General features: G+C 45.2%; 1 protein-coding gene across 1 annotated transcript in view; it reads left to right on the plus strand.

Annotated features, from left to right (window-relative positions):
- SKOR2 (SKI family transcriptional corepressor 2) overlaps nt 1–9,867 on the plus strand; it is a 43,519-nt gene extending 33,652 nt beyond the window's left edge. The window contains exons 7-8 of the mRNA XM_063128413.1: nt 8,529–8,594; nt 9,636–9,867. Of these exons, the coding sequence (XP_062984483.1) occupies nt 8,529–8,591 (63 nt within the window). The 3' untranslated portion in view covers nt 8,592–8,594; nt 9,636–9,867. The remainder of the gene's footprint in view (nt 1–8,528; nt 8,595–9,635) is intronic.
- Nucleotides 9,868–13,120: the final 3,253 nt, after the last annotated feature.

Genomic DNA, 13,120 nt, shown 5'->3' on the forward strand with positions numbered 1-13,120 from the left:
ACCCTGTGCCTGCTTACCCTACCCTGTACCTGTTTGCATTCTCTTCCCCTCCTTATTGTTTTACTATGATTTTATTAGATTGTAAGCCTATGCGGCAGGGTCTTGCTATTTACTGTTTTACTCTGTACAGCACCATGTACATTGATGGTGCTATATAAATAATAATAATAATAATAATAATAATAATAATAATAATAATATCTATTGCGCTCTCAGTGATTGGAAGCCCCCAAACTTGGAGGAATCCGTTGCAGGATGGGAGTAGTAGTGGAGGTGATCTCCACCTCCCTGTTCACCTGCTCTGCAGATTTTGCTAGATGGGCTTTTTAGCCCATCTAGCAAAGGCCCTTCAGAGGGGGGCGGAAGGAGGCTGGAGGAGGCTCAGGATATCCTGGCCTCTCCAGTCTCCTTTCGTCCCCGCCCACCAGAGCGCCCCCTTTCCTCCTCCTCTGAGGACACTTTTCTGACCTTGAAGGGCAGTAGGCATGGCTCTTTCCAGGCCAGCTATGAAGGGGAGGGGTCTGGGTTCAGATCTCTAACTCCCCTTTCCGAGGTCAGAGCGCTGTCTCCAACCTCGGAAAAGGGAAGCTGAGCAGTCATATAGTCCCTGGGTCGCTAAAACTGGTAAGGCGCCAGGCTGGCAAATTCCTCCTATGATTATTTGCAGAGAGCTGAACGTATGAACCTGGTACCTTCCGTATGCAAGGCACCCGGTTTGGGCAAGCCATAGACTAATAACAAACTCATTTCATTGAGTGCAGATCCTTAATTTTGCCAAAATGGCACTGCCCACGCACAATGAAGGTGGTAACAGCAGGCTTGGGGAGAACCCAAACCTTTGCAGTAGCACAAAATAATAAGAACCTGTAGCAGGAGACAAAGGCCTCAGCTAGACCTACCGGTCTAGCGTAATGGAGGGGTGAAGATCTCGCAATCTTTTTATCACGAGATCTCCCCCTCTGTTTACACGCAGCGTGCGAACACCTCTTTTTTTAAAAGAGGGAGGAGTGAACAAGCACTCGTGCGCAAAAGGTAGGGTTTTTTTAAATAATAATAATAATTTTCCTGCTCACCCACCCCACCCCCAATGGGTGCAGTGCTCCTGAGGAGCTCTGCACCCCATACGCAAGTCCCAGCTCCTCGTGAGTAACCATGAGGAGCCGGGACAAACCGTGACACCCCCCCAAACGTTCCACGGTCTCGGGATCAGCCTGAGACCGCAGAAAAAGTGGGCCTAAAGTGTAGGGCCATATCCTGGAGCAAGGGAGAGATCATCCCTCCCTGATCCCGGGATCCCCTGTGCATCATGTGAATGCACAGGGATGATCCCGGGGATTGCCCCAGGATAAAGCCCCATCTAACTATGGCCTAAGGGGGAAGGAACCCCAAAACAGGCAAAGAAAGAGTGAGTACGCTAGGGTGACCATATTTGGGAAACCAAAAAAGAGGACACCTAGTGTGTGTGTGTGGAAGCAGCTTTCTGAGTCCTGCAGAAAGTACGTTATTCCCCCGCCACCTTAAAGAACCCAATTGGAGTGGAGGAGGGGAAAGGATTTCATTCTGCACCACCACCATCCACTCCAATTGGGGCCTTTTCTATAATGTCCACGAATGACCCACTTTCCCCTTTAAGACCTCAATTGGAGCTCGGGGTGGGGGAATGATGTGCCTCAAGAAAGCATGTCATTCCCTCCTGCCATGCTAATGGAAGCCTTAAAGGGGAAGGTGTGTCATTCCAGGACATTATTGAAAATTATAGAAAATCCCCCCTGTCACTATGGAAAGAACAAAAACCAGGACAAATCTGGGGAAATCCTGGCAGTTGGTCACCCTAGAGTACGCTCAGTGGCCACAAAACGCTGCCCAATTATTGCAGGGAGAGGGATGTAACAGATTACCTGAGAAGAGGGCCTGGTTGAGCAGCTGGAATTCTGAGCAAAAGCTGTTTGCACAGCAATATTTTGTTACAGTTTCACACATGTTTCCTCTGCTATAGAGCGGTAGTTCTTCTTGGTCTTCATCAGTATGTGCAGTGGTGCAGACTTGTAGAGATCTTGTTCTTCATCAGCATCCTGTCCTCTTTGGGGGCTTTGGGACTCAGCACTTGATACACGTGAATTTCGGTATCACTCGTGCACTCCAAGCGCTCCGAGCAGTCAAGGATATAAGCAGGGCAGCTGCTCTCTGACTGGTCTTCTGCAACTGTGCCTGTAACCGCATATTGACAAGCAGACACGAGCCAGCGATTGTGTTAATTTTCATGCTCCGAAAAGCTTGACCTGCTGATTTCTACAGGCAGTTGTTAAAGACACACAGTGGGTGCTCCCGTACCCCACCAATCATAAAAATAAGTTCCAACCAAATTGGGGCCCACAGTAAGTCAGGATTAAGGATCAGTACTCGGAAAATGACTTTGTTATTAGTCTATAGCAGCCGTTCTGCAAACAAATGTGTTGGACAAGAACTCCCGTTATCTTTAGCCAGCAGTAAAAAAAAAATACACAACCGGATTTTGGCAAGGCTAGTAGGAGCCATCTCTGGCAAGAAAGAGCCATTCTTTATATTCTGTGGGTGCTGATGGATCAGGAAGAGCTAGAAAGTGCTTTCTGTAACCATTCAGTCTCCGAGTGCCCCCTTCTGCCTCTGTGTAATTACTACACCCTCTAGCAGCCGCCCAGCAGGGAAGGCAGTTTAAAGCTTGCAATTAAAATAACGCTCGATCGATAGGTTTCATTTTTCAGCTTTCGTCCACCGTGGACTTGTAAAGATTCTTTTTATGATTTCCTGAGCGCCTTCCTTCCTTCGCTTTCCCAATAATTGGGAAATTGGCAATACAGTCTTGCTCCTCTGCTGCACATGCCTTGCCAGGGGAAATTACAAACGTTTTAACTAACTAAATAAATAAATTATGTTCGTGAATAAAATGACGAGCTTGTGATGCGGCTATGGAAAAAAGGTGCAGGAACTACTTGTTGAAGGAAACACTCTGAGATCATCTGATTTCAGGATCTCTTCTCGATCCTCCCAGAGTGCAGGACACGGAATAACGGGCTCAAGTTACAGGAAGCCAGATTCCAGCTGGACATCAGGAAAAACTTCCTGACTGTTAGAGCAGTACGACAATGGAATCAGTTACCTAGGGAGGTTGTGGGCTCTCCCACACTAGAGGCCTTCAAGAGGCAGCTGGACAACCATCTGTCAGGGATGCTTTAGGGTGGATTCCTGCATTGAGCAGGGGGTTGGACTCGATGGCCTTGTAGGCCCCTTCCAACTCTGCTATTCTATGATTCTATGATTCTATGATCTAAGAACATAAAAAGAGCCCTGCTGGACCAGACCAAGGGCCCAGCTAGTCCAGCATTCTTCTCACACAGTGGCCCACCATCTGCTCACAGGGAACCCACAAGCAGACACAAGTGCAACAGCATCCTCCCACCCATGTTCCCCAGCAACTAGTATGTCCTAGGCCACCAATTTGGATGGCTTTAAAAGGGGGATGGATCAATTCCTGGAGGTGAAGGCTACTAGCCCTGATGGTTGTGTGCTATCTCCAGTATTCAAGACAGTAAGCCTGTGTGCACCAGTTGCTGGGGAACGTGGGTGGGAGGGTGCTGTTGGACCATATCTGTTTGTTCATCCCTGGCTGATGGCTGGTTGGCCACTGTGTGAACAGAGTACTGGACTAGATGGACCCTTGGTCTGATCCAGCATCAGGGTACTTCTTATGTTCTTATAAGCATACTGCCTCTGATAGTGAAGCTAACACATAGACATCAAGACTAGTAGCCGTTGACAACCTTCACCTCCAGGGATTTATCCAACCCCCTTTTAAAGCCATCCAAATCGATGGCCCTCACTACATCTTGTGGCAGCAAATTCCATAGTTTGACCATGCACTGTTTGAAGGAGTCCTTCCTATCTGTCCCGAATCTCCCACCAATCAGCTTCCTGGGATGACCCCATTGGGTTCTAATATTATGTGAAAGGCCTGGGGTATGCAATGTGACCCCCTCCATGTGTGAAGCCCAGAGCCATTTTATTTATTTATTTATTTATTTGTGGCATTGATATACCACTGAATGTTATAAAATCTCCCAGCGGTTCACAATATTAAAATACAATATTAAAGCCACAGCATTTAAAGCACCACATTAAAAACACTTCCAACTACAATAAAAATATCAAGGAGCAGTAAAATGAAGCAACATAATTAATTTACTTACAGGCCAGGGAACGCCTCAGTGAACAAGTGTGTTTTATTCTATTTATTTTATTTATTACCTTTATATCCCACCTTTTTTCCTCCAAGGAACCCAAGGTGGCATACATAATCCTCCTCCTCTCCGTGTTAACCTCACAGCAACCACCCTGTGAGGTAGGTTGGGCTGAGAGTCTGTGATTGGCCCAAAGTCACCCAGTGGGTTTCCATGGCTGAGTGGGGACTAGAACTCAGATCTCCCGACTCCCAGTCCAACACCTTAACTGCTACACCACACTGGCTCTATTTAGGAGGCATTTAAAAGATGTCACATATTTTGCCTTCCATACGAGGGAGGGTTTTCCAGATGATGGGTGCCGCTGTCAAGGTTCTTCATGATGGCATTTTGTTCGTTTTGGAATGACCAGCAAGATCTTCTCTGAAGATCTTAAGTGTCATCTGGGTGTGTATAACAGAAGGCGATCTGCTATGTATCCTGGACCCAAATTTTTAGAGCTTAACATGACAGCTCGATATCCTTGTACATGGCTAATAGGAAGCCAGTGCAGTTCTTTTAACACAGGTATTATGTGCACATAGCTAGGTGTCCCACTGAGCATGGCTCCTCCAAAGGAGTATGAGCTGAGCCAGTTCATTTCCCCCTGACCTTTTCTTGCTCCTTGGAATTCTTAACCATCTAATCCAGATTTGTCTACTCAGGCTAGCAGTGGGATTCCAGGCAGAAAAAGGCCTTTCCTGATACCTCCTACCTGATATCCTTTTAACTGGAGACATCATACAATCATAGAATAGCAGAGTTGGAAGGGGCCTACAAGGCCATCGAGTCCAAACCCCTGCTCAATGCAGGAATCCACCCTAGAGCATACCTGACAGATGGTTGTCCAGCTGCCTCTTGAAGGCCTCTAGTGTGGGGTAGCCCACAACCTCCCTAGGTAATGGGTTCCATTGTCGTACTGCTCTAACACTCAGGAAGTTTTTCCTGATGTCCAGCCGGAATCTGGCTTCCTGTAACTTCAGCCCATTATTCTGTGTCCTGCACTCTGGGAGGATCGAGAAGAGATCCTGGCGCTCCTCTGTGTGATAACCTTTCAAGTATTTGAAGAGTGCTATCATGTCTCCCCTCAATCTTCTCTTCTCCAGGCTAAACATGCCCAGTTCTTTCAGTCTCTCTTCATAGGGCTTTGTTTCCAGACCCCTGATCATCCTGGTTGCCCTCCTCTGAATACGCTCCAGGGGGGGATCTACACTACTGCTTTAAAGCGCTTTAAAGCGCTTTATAACAGTTTTGACAACTGTTGGGGCCCAGGACACACTGCATATACAGGTTTCAAAACGTTTTCAAAGTGCTTTAAAAGCAGTAGTGTAGATCCCACCCCCCATCTTATCTGCGTCCTTCTTGAATTGTGGAGCCCAGAACTGGACGCAATACTCTAGATGAGGCCTGACCAGGGCCGAATAGAGAGGAACCAGTACCTCATACGATTTGGAAGCTATACTTCTATTAATGCAGCCCAAAATAGCATTTGCCTTTCTTGCAGCCATATTGCACTGTTGGCTCATATTCAGCTTGTGATCTATTCAGTGGTTGAACCTGAGACCACCTGTGTCCAAAGCATGTGGTCTATGACTGAACTACGGCCAGTCCTCACCCACTGATCCCCAAATATCTGATACTGCAAGCTGAGAAGACGAGGACGCCCCTATCCACCCAACCACAGAAATTCAAACTTAGGCGCCTGAAATGCTATGTGTCTAAGGAGCAACTGATTAGAAAAGAAAACGAATTTTAGAAACTTTTTTGGGGGGGAAATCTGGATTCCTGTTGAACCGAAGGGGACTTACTTGCATAGGACTTCACAGTTAGGAATCCGCTCTGTTTCAACTTGAACTTTACATCTGTAGAATGGGGACATTAAGACTTATCTACCTTACAGGGCTTGTGCAAGAGTTAGTAAAAGTGAAATCCTGTACGTGTTTAGACAGGAAAAGGCCTACAACTCCCGGCATGACCCCAGGGAGCCATGCTATCCTTTATTAGGGGTGTGCACGGACCCCCACTCCGCTTCTCTTCCAGATCTGCGATTTGCGGATCGGGCCGCTTCGCTCCACCCCTGCTCCGCCTATGTCCGCTCCGCTGCGCTGCGGAGCTTCGGATCCGGATCGGAGCTCCGTTTTTCCCCCCCCATAGGCTTGCATTGAAAGCTAAAAAAGTATACAACTTTTTTTTTGTTAAAGTTAGAAACCTCAAGTTTGGCACCATGACACCTCATGGAGGTATACACACGCACGCCAAGTTTCAAGCCAATCCCATCATCCCTTGATTTTTGGGGAATTTTTGAAAATCGGGCACCCCATTCACACCCCTTTCGATAGCTCCGTCAATTTGCACGTTAGAAACCTCAAACTCGGCACCATGATAGCTTATCCAGGGATACACATGCACGCCAAGACTCAAGGCAATCCCATCATCCCCTGATTTTTGGCAGGGCTTAAACCTTTTAACTCACCCCAAATCAAGTCCCATTTTACAACTACGTCAATTTGCATGTCAGAAACCTCACCTTCAGTACCATGACAGCTAATCCATGTGTCCACATGGACGCCAAGTTTCAAGCCAATCTCATCATCCCCTGATGTTAGGGGAATTTTTGAAAATCGGGCACCCCATTCACACCCCTTTCGATAGCTCCGTCAATTTGCATGTTAGAAGCCTCAAACTCGGCACCATGATAGCTTATCCAGGGATACACATGCACGCCAAGACTCAAGGCAATCCCATCATCCCCTGATTTTTGGCGGGGCTCTAACCTTTTAACTCACCCCAAATCAAGTCCCATTTTACAACTATGTCAATTTGCATGTCAGAAACCTCACCTTCGGTCCCATGACAGTTTACCCATGTGTCCACATGGACACCAAGTTTCAAGCCAATCCCATCATCCCCGGATTTGGGGGGAATTTATGAAAGTCGGACATCCCAGTATCTGCAGACAGCTCAATGGGCCCATTTCAAAGGAAATCCCAACATGCCATGAATTGGGGAGTAGAGATAAACCTAAATATGAATCTTCTTCCACACTTGAAAAATTGATTTGCAACTTGAGCACAGGAAGGACTTCTCCCCTGAGTCAAAGCAAAACACACAAAAACCATCCCTGCGAGGTGGGCAGGGGAGGAGGGAGGGAAGGCAGGCAGGCAGCAGACATTTCTGGGGGCACAAGGAAGTGAGCCAAGGATAGTTTCAAAGCCAGTTATGCATATAAAATGGAATAAATAAATAAATAAATAAATAAACAAAGGAGAGGTGGAATTAAAAGCAGCAGTGTTGCTGAATAAACAAGAAGATTTTTTTTTAAAAAGGCTATATCTGTCTTTTACCAGTAAGAGGGGAGTGGACATGCCCAAGGGGAGGGGGAATCATCTGCCAATTTGACTGGTCCTGTCTAGGTACTAGTCTTTAAGAAGCAAACGATCACTTCAACTCATGATAGGCATTCTCTCCAGTGATTTACCTTTGGAGGGCTCTGATGGCCCTCCAAGGACAGGAGAGTGCACAGGGCACGTCCACATGCCCTAGGGGAGCTCATCCCCTTGCACCACATCTATTCAGTTGTTCCCCAAAGTTAGGGTGGGTAGCAGTGCTGTGTTTTCTATCTCTTATTATTGGCTTAGTATATGATTTCAGGTTGTGTTTGTGCATTTGGTGGGGCTACTGTTTTAAAAAACACTGGGAAAAGTCCGTTCAGACTAAGAAAGAGAAGTTCCCAGAATCACAAGTTACCCGTTTTGCCTATCCCCTCCTCCAACTTTGGGATCATGTGATCATGACCGGGAGTTGACTCTGCCCCTCAGCCCTTCGAAAAAGGTACATTTTCCCGCTGTTTTACCCGATTTTTCCAAAAATTCTAGCAAGCGAACCGCAGCACGCAGAGAGCTGAGAGTAGGCTCAAAATGACCCCCAGCCACGACTCTCTAAACACAAGAAGTTTCAGAAAGATAGCTTTAAAAACAACACAGTTATCCCCTATTCTTTTCCGCAATGCAATCCTATGGGCGAAAATTTTCAAAATGGCGATCGGATCGGTCCGCGAAAAGAGAAGCGTTCCGCGTATGGGCGCTTCTCTTCGCTGTGCTTCTACGGGTCCCCGGTCCGCTTCTACTCCGCCTCTGGGCAAGGCGGAGCAGGCCAATTCGCTTCTGATTCTCCGCTTCTAATCGGAGCGGAGCACATCCCTACTTTATTTACCTATCCTTTATTTACGCTTGCATCTTTGATATTTCATCTCCCCCTGATGATTTATCCTTGCAGATCCCCTATGCAGCAAGCTTGATCAGGAAAGAAAAACTTGGCACACATCTCAGCAAAAGCTAAAAGGTGAGCTAGCCTGAGTGGAGGACGACCTGTCATTGCTGCCTGCTGCCACTGCAGGTGTTAAATTCATTGTACAAATTCTGATGAGATCTCTGTGAAAGAAAACCTACAGTCTTGCTGGATTTTAAACCCTGGAAACCAGATAATCCATCCAGGGACTTTCAAAATCATGAGTCTAAAGCCTGTAGTGTGAAGTGGTCCCCTAAGAGTGCAATCAAAAGTTCAAAACATTGTCTCAATGCTACTCTCATAGGTTCATTTAAGGCCTTATTCTCTGTGCTGCTGCTATGGGTCTTGCCCCACGCCAACAGGGGAGAAGAGCAAGGGAAGGAATTGACGGAGGAGCAAAATGGGGGGTGCAACAGTCAGACCTTCTATCAACTATTTTGGCACCTTGACTTTTCCGTGGAAGAACTTACACCTCCAGCCAGAGTGAAATAACAGCTATGAATGCATTAGATCAGGGGTATCGAACTCTTTCACCCTGAGGGCTGGATTCCATTTTGGAGACGGTGTTGGGGGGAGCACCTTCCAGTGGGGGCCAAAGGCCAATGGCAAAAGGGGGCTTTATGCTCTTTCTGCCAGTAACTAAACCTTAGGAGAGGCTTTCAACCTTTCAGAATGGGATGGGGAGACTGCACAAAAGCTGGGACACCACAGAACAATTTGTGGTTGAGGAAAGAGGGTGGGACCAGGGGAGGGACACATAGAGAATCAGTCAATTGAAGTGATTGTTTATTAATCTACCTATTAAGCTTATCAGGCTAATTTACGTTTTATTTGAATGAACTGATACAAGGTTTGCTTTAGCTTTTAAAATGATTTTGTCGTTTTGGAGCCTTGTATTTTAAAGAGGTAGACTGACTGCCCATCCAACACAAATTCAAGTGCACCTGAACTGACTGACCTGGGTTGGATTGTGGCTGGAGTATTTTTAGTTAAAAGTTATTAAATTTAATGAATTCATGTTATTAGATGTGTGGCTTGCTCCTCCAATGAATGGGATCAGTGTTCCCTAATGTTTCTTTTTCTTTTTCCTTACAGCAGGAGCACAAGATCCTCTTGTAAGATATAACACCCATCACTCTGAATTCAGACTTACCTAAAGACTGAAAATGGAAGGGCTTTGGGTAGTAAAACAAACAAACAAACAGAAACATAAGGAAGAAAAAAAAAGGATCAGGTTCCATTGAACCTAAGGACAAGTGACCTCAAAGCTTCATGGACAACCATGTAAATTAGAATGTAGCAGCCATTTGTTAATTTAAAAACACACACACACACAAGGAAAATGTGGAACAATTCCAGATTGCCTGTCTTGGATCTTTTTGGTGGTACCAAAGTTTGGTTTGGCGTTTTTAGAAGGACTCCTGAACTTGATAGAAACTGTGAAAAGGCTTTGACTGAGTCGTGTGGATAAACCCATGCAAAGAACCTCCCAGTGCTTCCCAGTCCAATGCCACAAAAGCATTTAAGAATTCAACTGTTTCCCTTTTGAAGAGTGATTCTTTATGGAAAGGAATGCGATTGAGAAAAATGTGGGTGGGTGTTACATCAAGATGTATTGATGGAAGAGCATTAGCCATATCCAGTGCTTTCTAAAAGCAGACTGGAAACTTCAAGGACCCCCAATGCGCTCCCCCCACACCTCTCCTTCCCAAACTCCGTCCATTCTCTCCTGGTATTTTGCCTGCTGTATGAATGAAGATTGTACTCTTCTGGAAATATTTTACAATTTATTATTGAGTGTAATTAAAAAAATATAACCACTGAGATTAAAAGCAAAGGTATTTAACTCTGTTGTAGTTTCTTTAACATTCATGTGGATAAAAAAAAAGTCTATAATAAAAACAGAAAACTATATGACGTAATAGTTGATGCTTTCCTACAATTTGGTTGTTGAATGCATTTGCTCACTCTCCGTCTTTCTCCTGTCATTTCTCAAGGCTGGTGAAAACTGTCTTGGTTGATTTATTTATTTATTTATTTATTTATTTATTTATTTATTACATTTCTATACCGCCCAATAGCCGGAGCTCTCTGGGCGGTTCACTGGTTGATGATCTAAAACGTATATGAACACATGGAGCTGTCATATTCTGAGTCAAACTATTGATCCATCTAGGTCAGGGGTGGTAACACGCAGCCCATAGGGTGCAAGTGCCCCCCTCCTCACTGCCACCCCCCCAAACTGCCAAAATTCCCCCCTCCCCAAAGCTGGGGGAGAAAATCAGTAGTTTGCTGCCAAAATTCAATGGCAAACCATTTTGGATTCTTAAAACAAGCAAAATCTGCCCTTTTTAAAGGTCCATAGCAGTTTCCCTTTGAATTTCAACAGCAAACCATCACAAAAAATTGCCTCCACCCCACCGAATTTTGGTGGTGCAGTGGTGGGGGAGTTCTCCCACCACCACTGCTGGTCATGGTGACCCAGCACCGAGACTCTTCCTAAGAGTGGATCAGGAGGAGACAGAAGTAGTACCCGAAGCACCAATCCGTTCCTTAGCACATTATAACTTTAATAGTTAAATATATAACGGCACTCCATCCAATATGTGAGTCACATTCCTTCACAAAAATATATCCTAGGTCTTATTTATTTATTTATTCATTCATTACATTACATTTTTATACCGCCCAATAGCCGAAACTCTCTGGGCGGTTCACAAAAATTAAAATCATGAAGAGCATAAACACAACCAACAATCTAAAAACACAAATACAAAATACAATATAAAAAGCACAACGAGGATAAAACTACACAGCAAAAATTGATATAGGTTAAAATATGGAATTAAAACAGCAAAGTTTTAAATTTAAGTTAAGAGGTGTTAAAATACTGAGAAAATAAAAAGGTCTTCAGCTGGCGATGGAAGGAATACAATGTAGGCGCCAGGCGAACCTCTCTGGGGAGCTCATTCCACAGCCGGGGTGCCACAGCAGAGAAAGCCCTCCTCCTAGTAGGCACCTGCCTCACTTCGTTTGGCAGGGGCTCACAGAGAAGGACCCCTGTGGTCCTTCTTAGGTAGGAAACCTTTTTGGGCCATGGGCACAGTTAAAAACTGTCCTGGGCGCCACAAAATGGCTGCCATGGGAGGCATAGCAAAGGACAAGTAATCTGCACAAAAGACTAAGTACAAAGCAGAAGTAGGCTGTGTCTGAGCCCTAACCCACAAAACAACTCCTTTGGACTTCGTTTTCAGCTCCAACACAAAACAACTCCAATCCCAGCTGCTGGTTAGAAAATACGTTGATAAAAAAAAAATGGTGGTATGGCACCTAGGCTGGATGCCAAGAAAAATGTCTGGGGCCTCATTTATTCCCATGGACACCATGTTGCCCACCCCACCCTAGGTTCTCTTACAATGCAGATGTGATTCCTGTCTTCACCATTAGGAGCCTGCAGCCGACATTTTTATGATGCTCTACACATGATTAAGGAACCTGTGGATTTTGATCTGGGAGAGACACCTCTCCCACCCCGCAAATGCCCTTCCAGTACAAGGGAGAAGAGACCTGGTTCAACACTGCAAGTTCTGGATCCAGCCTTTGTACCTAATTCTGATGAGTGTGACTTGCATGTTTGAATGAGCTATGCCCCTTCAAAATCACCATGTTCACAGGTATGTGCTCTCTGTTACAGCTACAGCTTCACCACGATTATGCTTTAGGGTGGATTCCTGCATTGAGCAGGGGATTGGACTCGATGGCCTTATAGGCCCCTTCCAACTTTACTATTCTATGATTCTATGTAATCATTGTGTAGGATCTTTACACCATTAGTTACGTTGACTGAAGTTCTTTAGGTGAAACTCAGGAAGTCGTTCACTATTTATGCAGGGTAAGAATGTGATGAAGTCCAACTGTACGTCTTCAGCTGGGAAACATATCCGTAAAACAAACACTCTATGAGTATGGAGTTCTTATTTTATCTTTGTACTAAACAGCTTCAATGAACAAAGAGTAATCTGCGAAATCCTTGAGCATTCCCTTTTGAAGAAAGATATTGGGTTGCATCCAAGATCTGGCTTATTTATTATTTATTTATTATTTATTAATTACATTTCTATACCGCCCAATAGCCAGAGCTCTCTGGGTGGTTCTCAAAAATTCCATCAGAGGAAGGGCTCCACTCATGAAAGTTCCATCTGTCTGAAATGTTGACCCACCTACATAGCTCACCCCATTTAGCAGAATTTCCTGACTCTCTGTGTAGCATTTTTAGGGGGCTGGAGAGGCTACCATGGAAAGGTCTGGGCGGAGAAGTCAACTTCCCCTAGTGCAGTTGATCCAGATTAAATCTGGATCCAACCAACCACTCAATGGGGACAGTGAGCAAGGCCAACTGAATGTCCCATCTTTGTGTATGTATCAGTCGCCAAACTCAACTGCAGCTTATGTTTTGAAGAAGTTGATGCCAGAACTTTTCAATTCAGGTCTTCAAAATAAGGATTGGTATTCCACAACAGTACGAAGGACCAAGTGATGGGAAAGGCAGGAGAAGCTGCTGGGTAGATGAACAATTGCTA

This window comes from Elgaria multicarinata, chromosome 6 (assembly GCF_023053635.1).
Source record: "Elgaria multicarinata webbii isolate HBS135686 ecotype San Diego chromosome 6, rElgMul1.1.pri, whole genome shotgun sequence".
Taxonomy (NCBI): domain Eukaryota; kingdom Metazoa; phylum Chordata; class Lepidosauria; order Squamata; family Anguidae; genus Elgaria; species Elgaria multicarinata.